Consider the following 22,567-nt stretch of genomic DNA (forward strand, 5'->3'; position numbering starts at 1 on the left):
TACAGCAGGGGTCCAGTAGTTATGCATAAATGACATTAAAATGATTTTTATCAGCCTTACAGAGAAGAATGGCTGAATCATTCCAGGAGAGCAGGTCCCCATAGAGATCCTTTATGTTAATTAATGCAATCATGGCTTTGACAAATATTTATTGTCTTTAAACCGTCACAACGTCTACAATCAATGATTATTGATCTGACACCTGTGGAGACGGGTGAGAACGGAAAAAGAATTCTGATTAAAAGTTGTCAAACTTTTCACAGGCATCATACACACGTTATAAAGTCATCACCACCTCGCCTCTGTGAAGCCGTTACAACGTCTAAAGCAGCGCTGAACCACTTACCGACGCGCCGCTCGCTGCATCACGGTGCTTTACGCGCTCCGACCGGATCGAACAGATCGACGGACACGGTGCCTACCGGACCGTCCCAAACCGGTCCGTTCAGGAGGAAGTGGGGAAACAGGATGTGAGGTCATCAGGGGAGTCATCAGGGGAGTCATCACGGGAGTCATCAGGGGAGTCATCAGAGGAGTCATGAGAGGAGTCATCAGGGGAGTCATCAGAGGAGTCATCAGGGGAGTCATCAGGGGAGTCATCAGAGGAGTCATCAGGGGAGTCACCAGAGGAGTCATCAGAGGAGTCATCAGAGGAGTCATCAGGGGAGTCATCAGAGGAGTCATCAGAGGAGTCATCAGAGGAGTCATCAGGGGAGTCATCAGGGGAGTCATCAGGGGAGTCATCAGAGGAGTCATCAGGTGAGTCATCAGAGGAGTCATCAGAGGAGTCATCAGGGGAGTCATCAGAGGAGTCATCAGAGGAGTCATCAGGGGAGTCATCAGGGGAGTCATCAGGGGAGTCATCAGAGGAGTCATCAGGTGAGTCATCAGAGGAGTCATCAGAGGAGTCATCAGGGGAGTCATCAGAGGAGTCATCAGGGGAGTCATCAGAGGAGTCATCAGAGGAGTCATCAGAGGAGTCATCAGAGGAGTCATCAGGGGAGTCATCAGAGGAGTCATCAGAGGAGTCATCAGAGGAGTCATCAGAGGAGTCATCAGAGGAGTCATCAGGGGAGTCATCAGGGGAGTCATCAGAGGAGTCATCAGGGGAGTCATCAGAGGAGTCATCAGGGGAGTCATCAGAGGAGTCATCAGAGGAGTCATCAGGTGAGTCATCAGAGGAGTCATCAGGGGAGTCATCAGAGGAGTCATCAGAGGAGTTATCAGGGGAGTCATCAGGGGAGTCATTACCGAACGCGGAGCATCTCCGGTAACCCAGCCACATTCCAGCTGAGCGGCTTTCCGGTGTGGAGACCGAGGCTCCCCCGGACCGAGGCCCCCCCGGACCGAGGCCCCCCCGGACCGAGAAAGAACGCGTCAGTCAACAGGTGAGTTGGTTTAAAATCACTTTATCTTCATCAGGAAATGACAACTGAGGGGAATGTTATTTTACACCACATGTCTCGTGAAGGTTAAGCTCTCACTATTGTTCTAATTCTGACGTAACATCACGAGGTGTCACGTGTCTCCCATCACTTCTGGTTGACAGATTTTCACAACTTTGTACAGACTGAACTAAGAACCGGTGAACGACAGAAACATTTGTCCAGTCTTCACTTCATTCTGCTCCCAGCTCCACTTCTTCCACCTGCATGAAAGAAAATCAAATCTCATTTTATCTCACTTTAGTCACTAAAATCAGCTTTAAATGAAATAAAACTTTAATTCAAAATCCGGTTCTGTTCACATACGGCAAGAAAAACAAACAGAGATCTGAAATCCAACCAAATGTAAAGAAATGACAGTTAATGAGCAACCTTACGATGTACTGTTAAAGGAAGCTCAGATTTTATTGTCCTGTCATTTGGATGCTGTCCAGTTCTTCAGCAGCTCTTCTTCCAAACACTTCTACAGAGTTTCAGGGCAATTCGTCAGGAAGCTGAAGCATAACTGACTAAAAACAAAAAGATCTCATCCCACATTACTGAAAAAGAACGAACGTTTAGCGTGCGCCCCCCCCCCTCGAGCTCAAACCTCCATTTTCATGAAAATGAAAACAGTCACTGTGAAATTCAGGTAGGATCAGGTACAGGTGAGGACACACACACTAGCACTGCTCCACAGAGGCAGAGGGCGTATCTGTTATGTCAATCAGATGATTTATAATTAATCTGTATTTCCTTATTTTATTGATACAGATTCTGCATTTGAAGTTAACCCCCAATGATCTGATCAGCTGTTCATATAACAGACACTGACCGTCTGTGGACGGATAGAACAAATGGTTTTAGTTAAGCTGGTGTCGTTCCTCTTCACACCCACCTCCAGAAGCTCCCTAGTCTGCTTCTCGGGGGTGTTTTCCACATTGGATTTAGCGTAATCCACCGTCACTTTGCTGTCCTCGATCTCACAGTCCTCCATGGCTTCTTTGACCGCTTTGCACACCTCATCGCTCTGGAACTCCACAAAACCAAACCTGAGAAAAACGTACAGCCAATCAGTGTGAAGCAGGAAGGGCGGAATGTGTTCAGGCAGTCAGACGGGCGACCCCGAGCCACCGACCCTTTAGACAGCCCCGTCTTCCTGTCTGTGATGACTCTGGCACTGAGCGCCCCTTGGAAAGCGTTGTGCAGCGTGTCAGCGGAGGTCTTCTGGGCCAGGCCCATCACCACCAGGGTTTTAGAGAGGACTAGAGAGGGACGGGGGGAGCCGATCACTCATCAAACCGACAGCAGGAACACACAGGTGACAACCCAGCGCCCCCCAGGAGAGTCCTGCTCACCTTTGTTCTTTCCTGGCCTTTCACCAAATTGCACTCGTAGCTCACGATTGTGGATCTTACACTTCTGCGATGACCGCAAGGCCTTTTCAGCGTCCTCCACGGAGGCAAAGTCCACAAAGGCAAACCTGTGGAGAGTCACAGCGTCTCCTGAGAACACCGAGGACATTCTTCATTCGTCTTTCCCCTGTGCCAGCGTGCTCACCTCTGTGACCTGCCTTTACCCTGAGGCATGCTGATACTGACGGCTGTCTTAAAAACTTTCTTCAGGTTTTCCTTGTTTACTTTATGAGAAAGATTTCCCACGAATAACGTCTTATTTGGTGAAGCAGCTGTGGGAAAGAAGAAAATCATCATTAAAGTCTAGTATTGATCACAGGAAACACCCAACAGGTGTATCCTCATCCCAGGTCGTTTCTACGTGCCTGGTGATTCAGCGCTCGTCGTTTTGTTGGTGGCTTTGGTGACTTTACGCCCTTTGGATTCTCCTGCAAAGTCCACGACCAGAACCCGGCCCCGCATCTGGGCTTCTTGTTTTTCCTTCTGCGCTTTTTTGGCAGTGACTTCATCTTTGAACTCCACAAAGGCTATTCTGATGAAAAATGATAAAATCTATTCAGTGCAAAAGCTAACATTTATTCAGTAAATCCATTTATTATCAACGTTTTACACAAAGTTCTGAGAAGGCTTAAATTCCCACCCTTTATCAGGTTTTTCTGCTCTATCTGGAAACCTGACAGCAACGGCTTCAGAGAAGATCTCCAGAACCTCTTGTTTGGTTGCGTTGTACGGGACGTTCTTCACAAACAAGCATCTGGCGTCTTTGGCAGCTGGAAACAGAACAACTGTCAAGTCACAAAACAGAAGAATCAAATCGCAAATGAATCAACAACAACTTTTAATCACCTTTTTTTTCCTCGGCTCTAGCTTTTATCTCATCCACACTTCTGACATTCGCTTTGCCGATCTTCATCGGCTGGTCCAGAACCAGCTCTCCATTTAATGTCAAGGCTTTGGTCAAGTCCAACGCCGAGGCCAAATCCACATATGCGTATTTTCTGCAAGAGCGAAACGTGATGATTCAGTTGTTTTATCACTAAACGAAGCAGTAACATTCATTCAAAGTGGATAAATCAATCAAGCTGCAGCCCAGATGGACAACAGCAAAAGTTCACTGTGAAACTCAAGTCAAGAAGAGAAAACCAGAGAGAAAGACATTTTTAGAAGTCTCTCCTTTCTTCTGATGGAATCTCTGCATCCTTGTTTGTACTTTCAAATGTCTGCTTTATTAAGTGTTCTACTTCATTGTTCCTTCCAGCTACTGGAGTCCTGCTACCAACATTCATGCTAACCCCTGACACGCTAATCTGACCCAAAGTGAGTCTCACCAAGGTCGCACAAACTTATCAGATGTGTTTCCTGCCAGACGCTGAAGGTGATGACATCACTTCATCAGCAGACCTACCTGGACCGGTCCAATCGGATGTCTTGAAAGAGGAGGCTCTGTGTCATTAAGTACTTCCCCAGCGCTTCCTTGACTTCTTCAAACGTTTTAGACTTGTTCAGGTTTCCAACATAAAGACAAAAACCTAAAATAAGATGATTGACAGTGTGTGGACATTAAAACTGGTTATAGAGCTAAACAGTTAGCAGCTTGTCTTGTTTATATTCCATACCATCATTGATGAGTTTAGTCTTCTTTGATGGGGAGGGATCTTCAGTGGGGCGTGCCTTCCTTTTCCTTTTCACTGCAGCCAACAGAAAACTGTGGTTAACAAGTGTAACATGGAAAAAGGTCCTTTCTTATTTCAGTGGTCTGAAACTGGAGTTCCGGTATGTCCTGTGTTCAAACGGAGTTACTAAGATCTGATTTCAGACATCAGGAAGGCAAATCTAGACACGGGGACTGTAGACAGAGCAGAGGTCAGTGGTACAAGGTGAGTAGTTATAATGACGTTAAAAGGCATTAATATCAGGTATGAACATTTGAAAAGAATCATAGATGTATAACCATGTCATTATGCTAATTATGTAATTTATACGACGTCTTTGTCGGTGCCAATTTCATCACTGTTATGTGTATTTATTTGTATCTCTGTGAGCAGACGTCACCTCGAATTTCCCTTGGGATTATTCAAGTATCTATCTATCTGGATATCCTTCAGTAAAATCTTTATTTGTCAACATTACATTATGGATGAGTTGGTTTTTCATTCTAAAACATGGTACATGGATTGTTTTGATCTCTAATTCTCATTATGAAGATCTATTTTACATTTTAGATTTTAAAGGATTTAGACTTTTCATTTTGAGCTTTTATTTGAGCTACTTCTTATTTTAAGCGAGTTAAACATCCTTACCGGTTTTCTTTTTTTTAACAGCAGTCTTTTCTGCTCCATTACTTTCCGTTCTCTCCTTTTCCTCATTCTTCTTCTCCCAGGTTACAGTTACTGAGAGCGACGTTTCACTTTGTCCAACAACAATGTCAGCAGGAGATTCTAAAGAGGAAGTCACATCACATTGTGTCATTTTACTTGAATTAGAACATGAAACCAAGTATTTCCAGTCGCAGCTTTGTTACTCTACATGCTAAGATTGTCAGCCAGGCTCTGTGTGATGGGTTTACGGTACCGTGTGGGGTTTGGTTCTCCTCCCTGTTCACTTCTGTCCTCCCAGTGGGTTCAGCCTCTTCTTTACTGACATTGTGCTCTATTTGAGTTCCAGTCTCCATCTGTTTGTCTGAAACAATTGAATGATATGTTATTATTGAGTCTGAATGGCAATGCTAATTTAAAAATTCTTATTTAAAATAGCAATTACTTGCCTGCATTAATACTGTCCTCTTCTGCAATTTCCATGTTGACAACTTTTCTTTTTCAACGTTTTGTTGACTTGTAGACTAGGTGCATCAAAAAATATTGAAAATACACATGAACTTGTAAAATATTTTAATATTTATCATAAATATTTCACTTGGCTCAAGGTGATGTCTTGTATTATTTATTCCACAACCAGTCAAACTCTGACAAATCTATAAAGCAGCACCACGAGCACACAGCATCATGAAGGATTAAACTCGTTACTATGGTAACCCCTGAGGAAAGATGAAACTTTTTTTTAAAAATCTTGTCACATATAAACTTTTACACTTCGCGTTAATAGAACTATTTTAGTGTCCTAAACGAAACTATCTGTTCCAACAGTTAGAAAATGTGCTTTAAGTTGAGTTAGCCAACAGCTAGCTAGTTTGCAGCTAAAAACACCACAGTAGTTCGCATAACACAGAGCGCCTTAAAACACGACATGTTTGACGTAACCCTGACAACATGTATGACGTAACCCTGACTACGTTTATGACGTACAAGCTTCCTTACGTCTGTCTTTTGCTGTTTTCTGTGTTTCGATCGTCACTCACTTCTTGCAGTCGCCGGGCTGCTAGCTGGACGCACATGCGTGTGCGGCTGAACACACCCGCTGCTCGGCGCTGCGGACTGCGCATGCGTGAGACCTGAGCAGCACTACGGGTGCTCGCGAGGTTTTTTTGCGAGACGCGTTTGTTCGAGTCGTACTTTGGCTTGTTGTGGTAGTTTGCGGGTGGGGGGGCGTCGGAGCCTTGAGCTAATGTTTAGTGAACCCTGGGGGGGTCAGCGAACACTTCACAGACCAGGAACCGGGTTTAAGCTGTTTTCGAAGCTAACGAAGCTCATTCTCTCACAGCTGTTAGCCAATTAGCTTCAGAAGCAAGTGTGGGTGAGGCAGCTCCCACTGCTAACGCGCCCGGGGCGGCGTGGACTCCTCCAGCCCCCCCGGGGCACCAGCAGCTCGGGTTCAGGTTCATGTGATTCCCCCGGGACTGTTTACAGCCATGTGTTGACCTGAACGTGGGTAACTGGAACCGGACTGCCTCGAATCCACGGTCCGAAGGTCGCGTCTCCGCCCCGGCGGTGACCCGGGGCAGATAAGGGAGAGCGGGTCACACCGTAAACCAGACCGGCATGAGCTGACCGGGGGACCGACCTGAGCCAGCCTGGGACCGCGTCTTCAATGGGGAGTCAGAGGAATGGGTTCCAGAAGGAGTCCTTCGTGCTGTCGGTGGATGTCGGGACCACCTCGATCCGGTGTCACGTTTACGACAAGGAGGCGAACATCCGGGGCTCGTCCACAGACAAGGTGTTCGTTTACAGGTGTGACACGTGACAACCCACCGAAGGTGACCCAAGGCTCACCTTTCACCCTGTTCCATCAGGTGGTGCCCTTGTATCCGGAGGTGGGCCATGTGGAGATGGACCCAGACGCCCTGTGGACCGGGTTCCTCACGGTGGTCAAAAGGGCAGTTCAAGGTCAGTCCCCAGCATCCGTCCGTCCGTGAGACAGTCCTGGTTCCAGTGTGGTTTGTTTCACAAAAGCTAGTAAAACCAGGGGAAACATCATCAGACAGGAGTGTGTGGGTCATTCCAGGTTATTCCAGGTATTCCAGGTCCCCCAGACTGCTGTGTGATCTCTGATCCTATGGTAACACCTGATGCTCCTCACCTGCTCAGGTCCCCTCAGCCAGATGTTGATTTAAGTCCCGTTCTTCCAGTCCGTTGTTAGAATGTCTTGTTTAGAAACGCTTGGCCCGGCTGGTATGAAAATATGTTTGCATGTCGCCGCTCATCTCCTCCTGTGGCTTTGGATGGACGGGTGTGAAGATAACATAAGATGAGATAATTGGATATTTGTGTCAAAGTGGGGGCGCTTACACAGATTCACTGGGATGCTTGTCATTGTTCCAGAAAACACAGCTTTAATATGAATAGATAAAGAATAATCCCTTCTTCTAGATGCTGGAGTACACATGCATCAGATGGAAGCTCTGGGCATTTCCACCCAAAGAGGAACCTTCACCACCTGGGACAGGTAACCTGAGCGTGATTCAAGCCACCCCTCTTAAGTTTATGTGTTCAATTTTTTTTTTTTTGATGTTCTGTTGGACAGGAGGACTGGAGTTCCTTTCCATAACTTCATCAGCTGGCAGGACCAGAGGGCTGCAGACCTGGTGAAGTCCTGGAACAAGTCCTGCACAATGAAAGTGAGTCTCTGTGGAGTTCCTGAGCTTTAGCAGCCTGGTAGAAGCTGCATCAGCTGCAGGTGGAGGAACGGATGGAGGTCCCTACTCAGACTGTGTTTTATTATGTGACCTGCAGGCGATCCACGGCGTGATGAAGATGGTCTACTTCCTGACGAGGCAGAAGCGTTCGCTCGCTGCGAGTCTCATCGTCTTCTCCACGCAACACATCACCTTCCGCCTCGTCTGGGTCCTGATGCACTACAAGGAGGTTGGTGTGGTTAGAAACCGGTTAGAACAGCAGGTCCGAAAGTGAAACGGATCGAACACCTGATGTGGTTGTACCTGTCACACAGGTGTGGTTTCAAACTGTAACCCCAGGTGACTGTCGGTGATAAAGGGCTCATTATATAAAGGAATGCAGCCTGGGAGGGGCGTCATTGTGGGCTGTTTAGTCACTTCTTCTCATGTTTCTCTCTTCAGGTTGGTAAAGCCATGGATGAGGGGAACTGCTGCTTTGGAACGATTGACACCTGGCTCCTGTTCAAACTCACTGCAGGTTTGTTTCATACCTGAAACACTGAGGTCGTTTTCATAATGAAGAATTCCGTCACAGCGGAGTCCTTCACTGATCTCCAGGAGATAAGGTTTAGTTTTTGGGTTGTCTTTAATTATTTTTAAAGATTAGACGGTTCACACCTCATCAGGGGGGGTCTGATACTTCCAGGCCTGCTGCTTCCTGTGTAACAGAATCTGAAAACAAGGAATATTTGTAATTTAAATCCAGATAATTACATCTCTGATCGCCTGCTTCCGTTTCCAGGACGCATCCACGTCACAGATTACTCCAACGCCAGTGCCACGGGGCTCTTTGACTCCTACCAGGTGTGGTGGACGTGTCGTGTTCCTGGATGCTTGTGTTGGTTTTGATTTTTGATTTTTTTTAACCTCAGTGAGTTGTGGCTTCTTTCACAGATGTGTTGGAGTGACTTCCTGTGCTCTCTTGTGTCTGTGCCTCCATCCATTCTCCCTAAAGTAGAAAATACAAGGTGAGTAGAGCCAGCGCAGGCAAATATACATAAACCTCTTTTAGTATGTTTTACGTCTCATTCAGACATCAGATGCTAACAATAATCTGTGGCGTGATGACTGAGAAAATAGTCATAATATTGTACATTAACCTCCTCAGAGCCATAATATCAAATTATTTTCCCCTGCATGCCCTAAAATGTAAATACAAACTGATATACAGTATTTATGCAAGTTCAGAAAAATATTTGAGATCAAGTGTTGATTTCAGAACTGGTTTATTACCGCCTCAGAAATCCAGATGAATTCAATCACATTCCCTTTCATGTACATTTTACACGTTATTTTCAAATTCAAAACTTTATTTTTCCCCAAGGGGCAATTGAAAGCACATAAATCAGTATAACACACAATAAACAGAAATGTACAATGTAAACAGGTATGTGCAATGAGCTTATAAATGTATATAAAAACCCCATATAGTCTTATTTAACATAAACAGTGTATTTATGTTCATACTTTTGTGTGTTTACACGTCTGTTGACACGTTTGCTGACACGTTCACACCAATCCTGCCTTACGTGCGTTCAGTTGTCCCCTGGGGACAAATACATTTTTTTTAAATAGAATTGAATTGAATAAACAGGTGTGTAGTTACAGGTAAACACAGAGACTGAGGAGAGATTCAGGAGTTGTATTGACATTCTACTGTCACAGATGTAAAACTTTAAATATGGTCCAACTGGGTGGACAGGTCAGACTTGTCGACACCTGTAAACAGTGTTTAAAGTGGATCTATGATGGGTCTGATTGTGAGCTGATGCGTTGTGTCTGCTCTTCCACGCCAGCTGTGAATTCGGTTTCACCGACCCGTCCATCTTTGGATTGCCCATCCCCATCATGGCGGTGGTGAGTTCTCTGTGTGATGTCACTGCGTCCGCCCGTGTGATTAGAGCCATCCGGTGCGGTCATAAATCCACCTCTGTCGCTGCTGTTACGTTGTAAAAAATAAATGAATCAGAGTCCTTCAGTCACGCAGACAGCAGGAACACGCGGCTCACGCCTGCCCTGAAAACAAGGGAGGATTGTCCCTCGCTGAGCACCGTAGTTTCATCAGACGAGACAAAGTCTGCTGTAGCTGACGGGCCTCCGTTTCATTGTTTCATTCAGTTTCATCAGTTTTATTTGGTTTAGCTCAGTTTCGTTCAGCTAACCTCAGTTTAACTGGGTGTGTTTTCACTTTAATGACCTTACGAACGACTCCCCCCTCTGTCCCGGGACCAGATGGCGGACCAGCAGGCGGCCATGTTCGGCGAGTGCTGCTTCGACACCGGTGATGTCAAGATCACCATGGGAACCGGCACGTTCATGGACATCAACACGGGCAGCAACCCGCACACGTCTGTAGCAGGTAGAGGGGTGGGCCACGCCTCCTCCATCCACAGGGGTGTGTTCGCCCGTACACACGCGTGTGTGTCCTCTGCAGGGCTGTACCCCCTGGTGGGGTGGAAGATCGGCTCCGAGGTGGTGTATGTAGCGGAGGGGAACGCGGCCGACACCGGGACCGCCATCAAGTGGGCACAGGAGCTGGGTGGGTGGAGCGGAACGGCTGCATCGCTGACAACACGCTAGTGCTAGTCTTCATCATGCATCAGCGTGTGTGTGTGTGTGCAGAGCTCTTCACTGACGTGCAGGACACCAGCGCCATGGCGTACAGCGTGAGCGACTCTGACGGCGTGTGCTTCGTGCCGTCCTTCAGCGGCCTGCAGGTGAAACGGGAGCTTCAGTCGTTTGCTCGTGCAAACGTGTTTGTTCACGCGTGTTCACCTCAGATGAGTGTTTAACCCGCCCCGTGGGTCTGCTGGTAGCGTGATGCTGACCACGTTAGCTTCACGCTGGGGGGGTGTGTCTCTGTGTAACATCTTGTCTCCTCTTCGTCCCTGCCTCCCCCGTGACCCGGCCGTCGTAAGTGTGTTCAGTGTGTTCAGTGTGCACGTGTGTCGTCTCACCACTTCACTCTGATTGGTTTTAGTGCACACACATTCTGGTCATTCACACGTGACCCCCCCACCCCCCGTTTGTCCACAGGCTCCTCTCAACGACCCCAAAGCCTGCGCCTCCCTCATGGGCCTCAAGCCCTCCACCACCAAGAACCACCTGGTCCGCGCCATCCTGGAGTCCGTGGCTTTCAGGTGAGGTCAGGAGGTCGGCTCTGTGTTGGGGGGGTCAGGAGGTCGGCTCTGTGTCGGGGGGGTCAGGAGGTCGGCTATGTGTCGGGGGGGTCAGGAGGCCCGGTCTGTGTCAGGGGGGGAGCTGACTTGATGTTTCCTTGTTCTCTGCAGAAACAAGCAGCTGTTTGAGACGGTGCTGCGAGAAACCTGCATACCCATCACCAAGATCAGGTGGGCCTGCTCCTCCTCCTCTTCTTCCTCCTCTTCTTCCTCTTCCTCCTCCTCTTCCTCTTCCTCCTCCTCTTCTTCCTCTTCCTCCTCCTCTTCTTCCTCCTCCTCTTCCTCCTCCTCTTATTCCTCTTCCTCCTCCTCTTCTTCCTCTTCCTCTTCTTCCTCCTCTTCTTCCTCTTCCTCCTCCTTTTCCTCCTCCTCTTCCTCTTCTTCCTCCTCTTCTTCCTCTTCCTCCTCCTCTTCCTCCTCCTCTTCTTCCTCCTCCTTTTCCTCCTCCTTTTCCTCCTCCTCTTCCTCCTCCAGGGGGAACCAGGGCTTCAGGGAGGCTCAGTAGTCTCTTTATTGACTATTTATTGGTGATTGATCATCCGAGGCGGTGGGTCAGGGGGACAGTGGCTCTGACTGTACTTCCTGTTCCAGACTCTACCAGAGCCCTCAGGACACCCCTGTAGGTGTCTGTAGCTCGTGTTTCACCAGACGGAGCATCTCCAGCTCAGGTGGAATCACACGCCACCGTCTGCCAGCCTTTACATTCTGCTGACGGGGCGATATCGACGGGGGGGTTGGACGTTAGCCAGCTCTGCTGTTACGGTAAAGGGAACGCCAGAGACCCCATCACTTCCACCCCCACAGGTTTTAATGACCTTAAGGTCAGAACGGTTCTCAGCCGTATGTTGACTTATTCTACGTCTGTCCTCGTGTCCTCGTGTCCTCGTGACCTCGGGTCCTCGGGTCCTCGTGTCCTCGTCACGACTCCCTGGAGAACCGTTACTGGAGCTGGATGGGACTTTGTCCTGGTTGAATAAAGGTGGAATAGATTGAATGAATAATCCTGAGTGTTGTCCCCCGTCCCGTCAGAGTGGACGGCGGCGTTTCCTGTAACGACTTCGTGATGCAGCTGACGGCCGACCTGCTGGGGAGGAAGCTGTGCAGACCGCAGCACCACGAGATGTCGTGTTTGGGGGCGGCGTTTGTGGCCGGGCTGGGAGTCGGTAGGCACACACACACACACACACGCACACACACACACACACACACGCGCACATACACGCACACACACACACGGTGTGCTGGTGGCTGGGTGATAACGGATCCAGGGGTTCAGGTGTTGTTTCAGGTGTCACACCGGTTCCAGCCAGTGATGTGAACGGGATCTGGGGGGGGGTAGATGTAGAATTAAAAAGGCCTGACGCCTCGTCTTCTCCTGCAGGCTTCTGGAGATCCAAGGAAGAGCTGAAGAAGCTCCAGAGCGCCGACGACGTGTTCGTCCCCCGGGAGGTACCGAAGGAGGGTTCCTGCAGCCCGGCTGGGGAGTACACCCCCATCCTGCAGAGCTGGGAGAGAGCCCTCCAGCGCTCCATGAACTGGTACAAGCCTTGATGCCGGTCGCAGCCCAGTCACCGTCTTCCTTTTAAATGATTAGAACCCTTTAAATGGATCAGCGCCTCCCACTGATTAAAGCGTCTCAGGTGTGATTCCCTGCAGGGGGGGGCAGAGTGTGATCACTAGCCGCTCACACTGTCGTCCTCACACACGAGTTTCTGCTCCTCTTCCTCATCTCAAACCACCAGTGCCTCCGCTCGTCTTACTGCCCTTCCACGCTTTGCCACAAGGGGGTGCTGGTGTCGCTTTTTACTGCTCTTAACTTTCTCAACTCTCCATAGCAACCGCATACCATGAGTTGAGAGGAAGCCACAGATTTGACAAACTATCAGCCCAGCGACTCTCCTGCTCATGACGGCTGGAGTTTAAAGACCCGAGGAGAGAGAATCCAGGAACCAGTTTGAACGAATCCACAGGAAGCCTGCAGGGCTGACTTTGACACCTGTCACAAAACAAACCTGTCTTCAAGCCGAATGCACTTATTGAACGTGATGATGACGTTGTTTAAATATAACTGGAACAAAAATCTTTTTTTCTGTTTTTAAGAGTTTGTCATTCTGACATTTTGATTGTTTCTGTGTGACCCTTTGACCTCTGTGGTGCAAACGCTAATCCTGTTCTTGTAAATTCTGTTCAGAAATTGCCAAGGAACTGTTGACTGAATGTCACGTGATGTTCCGTGTTTGCCTTGTGGTATTGATGTTTCCTCCTGAAACCTGCCAGCTGAAGGATTGTTCTGCAAACCGACGCTGTGGAGCAGAGGAAACACCTCAGACAGAGACGACTCCGCTTCTCACACTTCATCCAGTCCTCCAGTGACCAATGTTCAGGAAACTGTGGAAATAACAACTAATCAAACATTAATGCTCATATTTTGGTACTAAATTGTATAAAAATGCAAAATTCTTTGTCAAGTATTAAAATGAATTAACAGCTGTTACTGTGATGTGTGTGTGTGTTGTTGGCGTGATGAGCTAACGGATGCTACTTTAAAGAGGGGTGGTACGGTTGCCTTCGGGCGGGGGGGACGATCACAAGCGGGCTGTTGGGTCATTGTCGGGATTCCCATTGATGTGAGCGGCCCGGCTGGAGCGTTGCTATGGCAGCGTGTGGATGGAGCGACGGAGAACAAACGGGGTGTGTTCTGCTGCTCACGGAGCGGGTGGTGAACACGGCGCTAATTGAGGGGCTTTCCCCCCCCCCAACAATGGAGAACTGTCCTCTCGCCGCCCCGCGAGGACGAGCAGGACTGGGTTCTGTGGAGGTCGCTCCCATCAGGATCATCCTGCCGTCCCAGAATCCTCAGCTGTCCTTCAACCTGACCGCTCAAACAAGGCGGGTTTCTTTGACCAGTAGGCTTGACTTGCAGGAGGATTCCTGGGTGGGGGGTGGTGCCAATCAGAAAGTAGATGCACCAAATTCAATGTGACAGCAGGAAGTGATGCAGTGCGACCCCCACCCCCCCATATGAGCTGAACCCTGGGCTCATTATATAACCCTCTACCCGCTCCTTTGTCTTGCTGACACACTGGGTGGTTCAGCGGTGTGTCGGGGGGGGGGGTGGAAGTGAAGCCTTTGTCTTCTGTGTCTCAGGCTCCAGAACTGTTCAGTCCCTTCATCCCAACCTGGACACAAACTGATCACTAGTGATCAAACTGGTGATCACTACTGATTACACGCTCATTCTGAACTTCATGTCCGTCAAAAAGGACATTCTGAGAGGAAGTTCTGTCACCTGATGACCTTTGACCTGTGGGGCTGTCCGATCAGGTGTGATGTGGGTCAGGTGCGTTTACATTTGTCTTCTTCGTAATGTTTTCCACTGATGAGGAAGCGCTTTGCCCCCTGGGGAGGGGGGCTGGACCCCAGACTGTGATCCAATGGGACGCCCTCGATCTGCAGAGGTTTATTAACATGAATATCAAACAGTGGGAAAGGTCGTGTCACTTCCTGTGTGCTCATCACCAGCATTCACCACAGCTGGTCACAATCATTCTCTCTTTCCATAGCACACACACACACACACACACACACACACATTCCTCACACACACACACATTGCTCACACACATTCTGCCTTAGCAACAAGGACAGGAACCCCTCCGGTATCCAGCAGCATCATCTCTCAGTCCGTCTCTGGTGGGTCTGACTCCACGTCCACGGCTGTCAGGAGACACTCCAGCTGATGGGTTAGTGGGTGGTGACTGCGCATGCGCCCTGGAATCCATCAGTGTGGTCAATGTAACGTCCCTGACATGCGGTAGAAGAACAGGGGGACCTCTGGGGGCCCTGCTGAGTCACACAGACGCGCTGTGACTCCACGGTCCTGTGCGTGATTCTCCTCTCTGGTCACGCACATCTGTTCCGAACGCACAGCCGGCCTGACGGAGCCGCTGCGGGACGCGACGCCTGCGCGCTCTTTGCGCTCGGCGCGTAACGACGCGTCACCGTGCGTCCGTCCGTCATGAGCCCCCGTCCGTCCGTCATGAGCCCCCGTCCGTCCGTCATGAGCCCCCGTCCCTCCGTCATGAGCCCCCGTCCCTCCGTCATGAGCCCCCGTCCCTCCGTCATGAGCCCCCGTCCCTCCGTCATGAGCCCCCGTCCCTCCGTCATGAGCCCCCGTCCCTCCGTCATGAGCCCCCGTCCCTCCGTCATGAGCCCCCGTCCGTCCGTCCGTCCGTCCATCCACTGCATCAGCTGCGGCTCTGGACGTCACCGGGTTCTGTCTCTCCTTCCCTCACGCCCCCCCCCTCTTTTTTAAAATCTCTTTACATCCGAGCGCATCACCCCTTCTCCCCCCCCTCTCTCTCTCCCTCCCCCCTCTCCCTTTCTCTCTCCCTCCCCCTCCCTCTCTCTCCCCCTCCCTCTATCCCTCCCCCCTCCCTCTCTCTCTCTCCCTCCCCCCTCCCTCTCTCTCTCTCCCACTCTCTCTCCCTCCCCCTCCCTCTCTCTCTCTCCTCCCCCCTCCCTCTCTCTCTCTCCCTCCCCCCTCCCTCTCTCTCCCTCCCCCCTCCCTCTCTCTCTCCTCCCCCTCCCTCTCTCTCTCTCCTCCCCCCTCCCTCTCTCTCTCTCCTCCCCCCTCCCTCTCTCTCTCTCCCTCCCCCCTCCCTCTCTCTCTCCTCCCCCTCCCTCTCTCTCTCTCCTCCCCCCTCCCTCTCTCTCTCTCCTCCCCCCTCCCTCTCTCTCTCTCCCTCCCCCCTCCCTCCCTCTCTCCCTCCCCCCTCCCTCTCTCTCTCCCTCCCCCTCCCTCTCTCTCTCTCTCCCTCTCTCTCTCTCCCTCCCCCCTCCCTCTCTCTCTCTCCTCCCCCCTCCCTCTCTCTCTCTCCCTCCCCCCTCCCTCTCTCTCTCCTCCCCCCTCCCTCTCTCTCTCCTCCCCCCTCCCTCTCTCTCCCTCCCCCCTCCCTCTCTCTCTCCTCCCCCCTCCCTCTCTCTCTCTCCCTCCCCCCTCCCTCTCTCTCTCTCCCTCCCCCCTCCCTCTCTCTCCTCCCCCCTCCCTCTCTCTCTCTCCCACTCCACCGCCCACTCGCCTCGTCTCGTCCTCTCCTTTCCACATCGCCCGCTGCCCTCTGCGTTTCTTTCTGGGGGGGAGAGGAAGCCGCCGGTCGGACCCGAGCAGACAGACTAACGATGTCCAGCACCGAGGACAAGGCGGCCGGGAAGGACAGCGCGTCCAGCTGGAAGGACTCCATCTACAACCCGCGGACCGGAGAGCTGCTGGGGCGCACGGCCAGCAGCTGGGGTAAGAGCCGACATCCGTCCGCTGCCCCCCCATGTAGACGTGAATGTGTGTGCTCATGAATGCGTTAACCGGCCCCCGTGAAGGTGTCGGATCAGCCGGGCCTACATGGAGGAGAAGCCTGTACGGGGGGGGGGCTCGGATGGATGATGCTATCAGAGGTGCTGCAGAGGCACATCTCTATTCATTCCTGTTTATCACCTGCATTAACATGGGGGGTTATGGGGGGGGGTCCATCTGATGGGGGGCTTCATTACCTAATCACACCCCAGGAGCTGCTGCAGCCTCCCCGCGCCCCATCCACCGCGGATCCGGCTTTATGTAACGGCCCCCGGTTGGTTCCAGGGTGAGGTGGTAACAGCCCCCCCCACCCCCCAGGAGCCGCTCCGATAGGCTGGCGGCTCGGCCCGCCCGGGCTCCCGTGCTGCGGTGCGGTGGGATGCTCCAATGCGGTCGCATGGCGGCCCGCATGAGCCCCCCCCCGTCAAGGTCAAACGGGATTCCCTCTGTCCTCCTTCCCTCGCTCCTTCACGGACCAGGCAGGTGCATTGTGGGATACCGCTGGAGAGGAAGGGGAAGGCGAGACACGGTGTGTGTGTGTGTGTGTGTGTGTGTGTGTGTGTGTGTGTGTGTGTGTGTGTGTGTGTGTGTGTGTGTGTGTGAGAGCTGGATGGAGCTGCTGAGACTCAGATGTTCTCTCCACTGTGGCTCTATCCACACCCCCACAACCCCCCTCCAAATGAGGCTCAGATGCTGCAAGCACTGCAGCATCCCCCCCAGCACCCCTCAGCATCACCCCCCCAGCATCACCCCCCCCAGCATCACCCCCCCCAGCATCACCCCCCCAGCATCCCCCCCCCAAAGGTGGCTTCATTTGGATTTCCCCCTTCATCCAAAAACGGTTCGTCTCAGAAGGACGATAACTCCCCACCTACTGGGGGGTGGGGGTATGTGGGGGGGCAGAAAGCCTTTCTGACTCCTGGTGTTTAATTATACATGTGCGGCTGCCCCCCCCAGCCCTCATCCTGCTGTTCTACCTGGTCTTCTACTGCTTCCTGGCCGGGATGTTCGCCCTCACCATGTGGGTGCTGCTGCTCACGCTGGATGACAACGCGCCGCGCTACCAGGACCGCGTGCCCTCCCCAGGTCAGTTCCTGTCAGCACACACCCTCCAGCGGGGTGGGGAGGGGGGCTTTCAGACGCTGCTGCTCTTTGAGCCCATTCATTATTCATTGGTGAGATGCTGTCACAATCATCGCTAACATTAGAGCTGCGTTTGGCCATCGATCTGTTTGGAAGCCTTTCCATCCACAGAGGAACCTTCACCCCCCCGGTTCCTCCCCGCTGCAGGTCTGGTGATCCGTCCCAACTCCCTGGACATCGCCTTCAACAAATCCGACCCACAGAAGTACTCCACCTACGTCAAACACCTGGAGAAGTTCCTGGAAGGTAAGACGCGAGTCCTCGCCGAAGCAGGCGCCGCCGCCCTCCTCTGATGGATCCGGTCTGTCGCCCAGGTTACAACGACACGGAGCAGGACAAGAACGAGGTCTGCCGCCAGGGGCAGTTCAACATCCAGGAGGACGGCGAGGAGACGACGAAGAAGGCGTGCCGCTTCAGGAGGGAGCAGCTGAGCCTGTGCTCCGGCCTGTCCGACACCTCCTTCGGGTATTCTGAGGGGAAGCCGTGTGTGCTCCTGAAGATGAACCGGGTAACGCCCCCGCCAGCGCCCCGTCGTTACCCCCCTGGTCTGGATCCAGCTAACATCCTGTCCTGTTTGCCCCCAGATCATTGGCCTGATGCCCAACGGGGAGCCCTACATCAACTGCACAGAAAAAGTACTCCTGGTTTCCTCCCTGTCTGCACACGTGTGTCGCTGGCGTGTTCACTTTGCTCCGGTTCACAGCCGTGTCAGCGTTCTCACTGTGTTGATCTTTCTTCCATGTCTTTTCGTTTGGTGTGTGATTTCTTTCTGCATGCTGTCACTGATGGCTTTAGGGTGAGATACTGTGGAGCTCCTGAGGGTAAGGGCAGTAGCAGTCAGGGGGTTTCATTCTACACCACTGTGTTCAACCTGGGGGCAGGATTTTCCACACTATAAGGCCAACCTAAAAGCCCTTCCAGTGAGACTAATACATGAAAAACGTCTAAAATAGGCCGTTCATTGAAGGTGAGTTCTCAGATGAGTTAGGATTAGGGTTAGCTGTAACCTCAACCCCCAAACTGTTCCCTATCTGATCAGCAGCCCAGACAGAATACACAAGTCTAAACTGCCCCCCCCCCCCACAGTTACCTGCTGTTTCAGGTGTCAACCACATTTTGAATCAGTCGTAGCATGTCAGGCACCTTTGGCTAGCAGTGACTTGGCTCTTGAAATTAGAGAAAAGGCTGCAGAGTCGTGAATGTAATCCCTGCAGCGCAGCTCGATCTGGTGGCAGCATAACCCAACAGAACCTACAGTTTTCATCCTGTTCTGGTGAAAACTGTTTTAATGGAGGCCCTTCATTGAAGGCGCCTTATAATCAGAGGCGCCTTATAATCCACTGCGTCTTATAATCAGAGGCGCCTTATAATCCAGTGCGTCTTATATATAAAAGGCTTTTAGAATTAGCCATTCATTGAAGGTGCTCCTTATAGTCCGGTTCACCTTATAGTCCAGTTCACCTTATAGTCCAGTTCACCTTATAGTCCAGGTCACCTTCTAGTCCAGGTCACCTTATAGTCCAGGTCACCTTATAGTCCAGGTCACCTTATAGTCCAGGTCACCTTATAGTCCAGGTCACCTTATAGTCCAGTTCGCCTTATAGTCCAGTGCGCCTTATAGTCCAGTTCACCTTATAGTCCAGTGCTCCTTATAGTCCAGTTCACCTTATAGTCCAGTGCTCCTTATAGTCCAGTGCTCCTTATAGTCCAGTTCACCTTATAGTCCAGTTCACCTTATAGTCCAGTTCACCTTACAGTCCAGTTCACCTTATAGTCCAGTGCGCCTTATAGTCCAGTTCACCTTATAGTCCAGTTCGCCTTATAGTCCAGTGCGCCTTATAGTCCAGTTCACTTTATAGTCCAGTTCACCTTATAGTCCAGGTCACCTTATAGTCCAGTTCACCTTCTAGTCCAGGTCACCTTATAGTCCAGTTCACCTTATAGTCCAGTTCACCTTCTAGTCCAGGTCACCTTATAGTCCAGTTCACCTTCTAGTCCAGGTCACCTTATAGTCCAGGTCACCTTCTAGTCCAGGTCACCCTCTAGTCCAGTTCACCTTCTGGTCCAGGTCACCTTATAGTCCAGGTCACCTTCTAGTCCAGGTCACCTTCTAGTCCAGTTCACCTTCTACTCCAGGTCACCTTATAGTCCAGGTCACCTTATAGTCCAGTTCACCTTCTAGTCCAGGTCACCTTATAGTCCAGGTCACCTTCTAGTCCAGGTCACCTTCTAGTCCAGGTCACCTTCTAGTCCAGGTCACCTTCTAGTCCAGGTCACCTTATAGTGCGGAAAATACTGTGATTTTAAACCACAAACGTCCTTGTTTGAATCTTTCCGGCACAGAATTCGATTCATGTTCCTTTTCTTTGTGTCCTGTCTCACATGATCTTAGAGAACTGAGCTCACTTTATGAATTGAAATGCATTCTCCCCCCCCCCCCATAGAAAGAAGGCCCGGTGGACATGCAGTACTTCCCCAGCGAGGGCCGCTTCGATAAGATGTACTTCCCTTACTACGGCAAGAAAGCCCACGTAAGTACCCCCCCTGCGGTAGGATAGTGTCGCTCAGTTGGGGACGTGTTACTGACCCCCCCCCATACAGGTGAACTACGTCCAGCCCCTGGTGGCCGTGAAGCTGCTGCTCTCCAAGGAGCACTACAACAGGGAGCTGCAGGTGGAGTGCCGGGTGGAGGGCTCCAACTTCCGCAACAACGACGAGCGGGACAAGTTCCTGGGCCGCGTCACCTTCAGGATCAAGGTGGTGGAGTAACGGGGGCGACGGCCCGCCCAACGGAACCCCCCCACGAAGAGGCTGCCAACGGGTGCTGAGGATCTGTGTTTGGTTTGTCAGGAAGGAAGTGTCGAATCGGTCACGAAGATACCATTTGTGTGCGTTTGCCCCCCCCCCCAGTCTGATGCAGATTAGAGCCAATGAGATGTCGGGTGTCGCTTCGATGCCGTTTGACCCTCCTTTCCTTCATGATTCCTCCTCAAAGACCCCCTAGAACGACACGAGCTCTGCTCCTCCTCATCCCCATCCTCCTCCTCCTCCTCCTCCTCCTCCTCCTCCTCATCCCTCCATCCGTTCCTGTCGTTTATTTCCTCGCGTCGATGTGATTTAGGTAACTTATAGCCATGCGACCAAGCCATTTGGAGCTCTTGTGTAACTGCCGAAACAAGGTTTTTGAAATGTTTCTTAGATCTTCCCGCTGCCGGGAGGCGAGCGTCGTCTTCATCCCTACGAGCCGTCTGAGCGACTGTATCACCGCTTGTGTCCAGAGGACTTTTATCTCGCTGTGTAGTTTAACTGAGAAAGTAGAGCGTTTCCGACACCCTCCCCCACCCCCCCAGAGTATTCACATTATCGCATAACTCAGACGTCATAGGAACGTACCTGATAATCAAGTATAGCTGATGTATCCCTGTATATGACATACCGATTACAGTCCCTCTACATATAAATACATGGTGATCCTTATCATATTTAGGGAATTATAGCTAGATCTGTGTGTTGTGGTCGCCGCGGCCGCAGCTCCGTCTTGTGCCGTCTGTCCGTCCGTCCGTCTGCATGTCTGTACGTCCGTCTGTCTGCCCGTCTTCCTGTTTACTCGCCTCTCCACTGCAATAGCCAACTGGCGGGGGTGAGCCCCCCCGAGACCGCGCCAGCCGTCTCGCTCCACCTCCGCCAGGTGATGGTGGCTGAGGCGACACACACACGCACACACACACATATATACACACACATATATACACACACACATACACACACACATACACACACACACACACACACACACACACACACACACACGGCGCTGGGAAAGTGTTGCAAAAATAAGGCGTTCACTCTAACTATGTACTGTATATCTCTACGTGATCTGTATATCTCCTTGGGTCTCAAAGATTGTTTGTTTTCTCTCTTCTTCAGCCTGTTGATCTGATTGTCTGCCAATCTATTACTCTTCAATGTATATATATATACACTATCTACCATATTTACTTAATTCACATTGTATTTTTGTCACAAAACACAATGTCTGTGCACTGTAAAGAAATAATTTAAGCAAAGATTTACAAGAAATTATCTTATCAAAGCTATGTTTACACAGTCTTAAAAAGGAACCCACATTTGAAAGACCAACTTGTAACATCTCTTCAGGGTGCCTTAAGACCTGATGAAATGAATTGTGAAATAAAAGTGATTTTGAAGAAAAAAAGAGAGAGAGTTTCTCGTGTCTCACGTTTCTTCATTTGTACAAAAAAAACCTCACATTGCATTGCATATATTATCAGCAAAATAAACCAGAAGGGTGCTGTTCTGCAGAAATCACGTCCTTCTGTCGTTGTAGTTCACAGCTGTGGCCACACGAGGGCGCCGGAAACACGTCCGGACTGATCTGAGGTCAGCTTTACGTTTGATGGGTGATGTGTATACTATAAACGTTTCCAGAATCTCACTATCTACATCAGTGCGCTGTGAACTTCATTCTGTGTGTGCATCTCATAATTAGGTTCTTCAGTCATTATAAAGTTTTCGGGCACATTTGGTCATTTTTGTGTCATTCATTAGCAGAGTCAGCTCTTCCGGTAAAATCGATATAAATATTATTAATTTTTCATTTATCACATTTATTCTAAACCTAAAGGGACTTTAGAAACATGTCAAGTCAGCGTTAAAAAAACCTAATCACACCTGTCTACTTTAATTTCACGGCACCTCAAGCATGTGTCCTGAGGAAGAAGAGCTCCGTCCTTCACTGTCATCAGAAGACTGGAGTCCTGCAGGTCAGATAATCTCTTGGGGTTTATGGTGCAGCACGAATACAACCCCCCCGTGAGTCAGAATGCTGCAAACCAGCACGACTGAAGTCAAAAGAACATCCCTGATAAATAATTTCACCTATCTTTCCTAAATGCCAAAATAATAAAATTGAGAAATGCTGTAGTCGTGGGAACGACTTGGATCGACACGACTCTGAGCTGGACAGT

General features: G+C 50.5%; 4 protein-coding genes across 7 annotated transcripts; 2 read left to right on the forward strand and 2 right to left on the reverse strand.

Moving 5' to 3' along the window:
* Positions 1-445: 445 nt before the first annotated feature.
* LOC137611798 (germ cell nuclear acidic protein-like) lies at positions 446-1,285 on the reverse strand. The gene has a single exon (XM_068339893.1). It carries the CDS (start codon positions 1,283-1,285, stop codon positions 446-448), a length of 840 nt encoding a protein of 279 aa, XP_068195994.1.
* A 45-nt stretch (positions 1,286-1,330) lies between these two features.
* On the reverse strand, positions 1,331-6,260 carry LOC137612171 (nucleolin-like). Of its 2 annotated transcripts, none has more exons than XM_068340561.1 (14): positions 6,154-6,260; positions 5,604-5,678; positions 5,411-5,518; positions 5,140-5,277; positions 4,456-4,527; positions 4,245-4,368; positions 3,686-3,837; positions 3,480-3,609; positions 3,205-3,371; positions 2,985-3,111; positions 2,783-2,907; positions 2,563-2,689; positions 2,323-2,476; positions 1,331-1,648 (listed from the first exon to the last, which is right to left on the reverse strand). In XM_068340561.1, the coding sequence occupies exons 2-14, from the start codon at positions 5,635-5,637 to the stop codon at positions 1,619-1,621; spliced, it is 1,488 nt and encodes a 495-aa protein (XP_068196662.1). In that variant the 5' UTR covers positions 5,638-5,678; positions 6,154-6,260; the 3' UTR covers positions 1,331-1,618. The 2 variants fall into 2 exon arrangements, with proteins under 2 accessions (XP_068196662.1, XP_068196663.1); XM_068340562.1 differs by having other exon boundaries at positions 6,195-6,249.
* Positions 6,261-6,314: 54 nt separating this feature from the next.
* Positions 6,315-13,576, forward strand: gk5 (glycerol kinase 5). Of its 2 annotated transcripts, XM_068340560.1 has the most exons (16): positions 6,315-6,949; positions 7,026-7,119; positions 7,603-7,678; positions 7,757-7,850; positions 7,966-8,097; positions 8,310-8,385; positions 8,650-8,711; positions 8,802-8,875; positions 9,704-9,764; positions 10,140-10,266; positions 10,342-10,446; positions 10,530-10,624; positions 10,944-11,047; positions 11,198-11,257; positions 12,116-12,249; positions 12,468-13,576. In XM_068340560.1, exons 1-16 carry the CDS (start codon positions 6,824-6,826, stop codon positions 12,635-12,637), a joined length of 1,590 nt encoding a protein of 529 aa, XP_068196661.1. In that variant the 5' UTR covers positions 6,315-6,823; the 3' UTR covers positions 12,638-13,576. The 2 variants fall into 2 exon arrangements, with proteins under 2 accessions (XP_068196661.1, XP_068196660.1); XM_068340559.1 differs by having other exon boundaries at positions 10,140-10,446.
* Positions 13,577-16,142: 2,566 nt separating this feature from the next.
* Positions 16,143-21,797, forward strand: atp1b3a (ATPase Na+/K+ transporting subunit beta 3a). Of its 2 annotated transcripts, XM_068341071.1 has the most exons (7): positions 16,149-16,379; positions 17,394-17,522; positions 17,727-17,825; positions 17,894-18,087; positions 18,164-18,214; positions 20,024-20,110; positions 20,181-21,797. In XM_068341071.1, the coding sequence occupies exons 1-7, from the start codon at positions 16,268-16,270 to the stop codon at positions 20,346-20,348; spliced, it is 840 nt and encodes a 279-aa protein (XP_068197172.1). In that variant the 5' UTR covers positions 16,149-16,267; the 3' UTR covers positions 20,349-21,797. The 2 variants fall into 2 exon arrangements, with proteins under 2 accessions (XP_068197171.1, XP_068197172.1); XM_068341070.1 differs by lacking the exon at positions 20,181-21,797 and having other exon boundaries at positions 16,143-16,379; positions 17,894-20,035.
* The last annotated feature ends 770 nt before the right edge of the window (positions 21,798-22,567 follow it).

This window comes from Antennarius striatus, chromosome 18 (assembly GCF_040054535.1).
Source record: "Antennarius striatus isolate MH-2024 chromosome 18, ASM4005453v1, whole genome shotgun sequence".
NCBI classification, from domain to species: Eukaryota; Metazoa; Chordata; class Actinopteri; order Lophiiformes; family Antennariidae; genus Antennarius; species Antennarius striatus.

Bases quoted from the DNA above. Each gene is read 5' to 3' on its own strand.
- LOC137611798 (XM_068339893.1), bottom strand. From the start codon at position 1,285: ATGTGGCTGGGTTACCGGAGATGCTCCGCGTTCGGTAATGACTCCCCT.
- LOC137612171 (XM_068340561.1), bottom strand. From the start codon at position 5,637: ATGGAAATTGCAGAAGAGGACAGTATTAATGCAG. The intron at 4,369-4,455 runs GTATGGAATATA...ATCTTATTTTAG, and splicing joins GACTAAACTCATCAATGATG to GTTTTTGTCTTTATGTTGGA. The intron at 3,610-3,685 runs GTGATTAAAAGT...TTCTGTTTCCAG, and splicing joins TAGAGCCGAGGAAAAAAAAG to CTGCCAAAGACGCCAGATGC.
- gk5 (XM_068340559.1), top strand. From the start codon at position 6,824: ATGGGGAGTCAGAGGAATGGGTTCCAGAAGGAGTCCTTCGTGCTGTCG. The intron at 9,765-10,139 runs GTGAGTTCTCTG...TCCCGGGACCAG, and splicing joins CCATCCCCATCATGGCGGTG to ATGGCGGACCAGCAGGCGGC. The intron at 12,250-12,467 runs GTAGGCACACAC...CTTCTCCTGCAG, and splicing joins TGTGGCCGGGCTGGGAGTCG to GCTTCTGGAGATCCAAGGAA.
- atp1b3a (XM_068341070.1), top strand. From the start codon at position 16,268: ATGTCCAGCACCGAGGACAAGGCGGCCGGGAAGGACAGCGCGTCCAGC. The intron at 16,380-17,393 runs GTAAGAGCCGAC...TGCCCCCCCCAG, and splicing joins GCGCACGGCCAGCAGCTGGG to CCCTCATCCTGCTGTTCTAC. The intron at 17,523-17,726 runs GTCAGTTCCTGT...TCCCCGCTGCAG, and splicing joins GGACCGCGTGCCCTCCCCAG to GTCTGGTGATCCGTCCCAAC.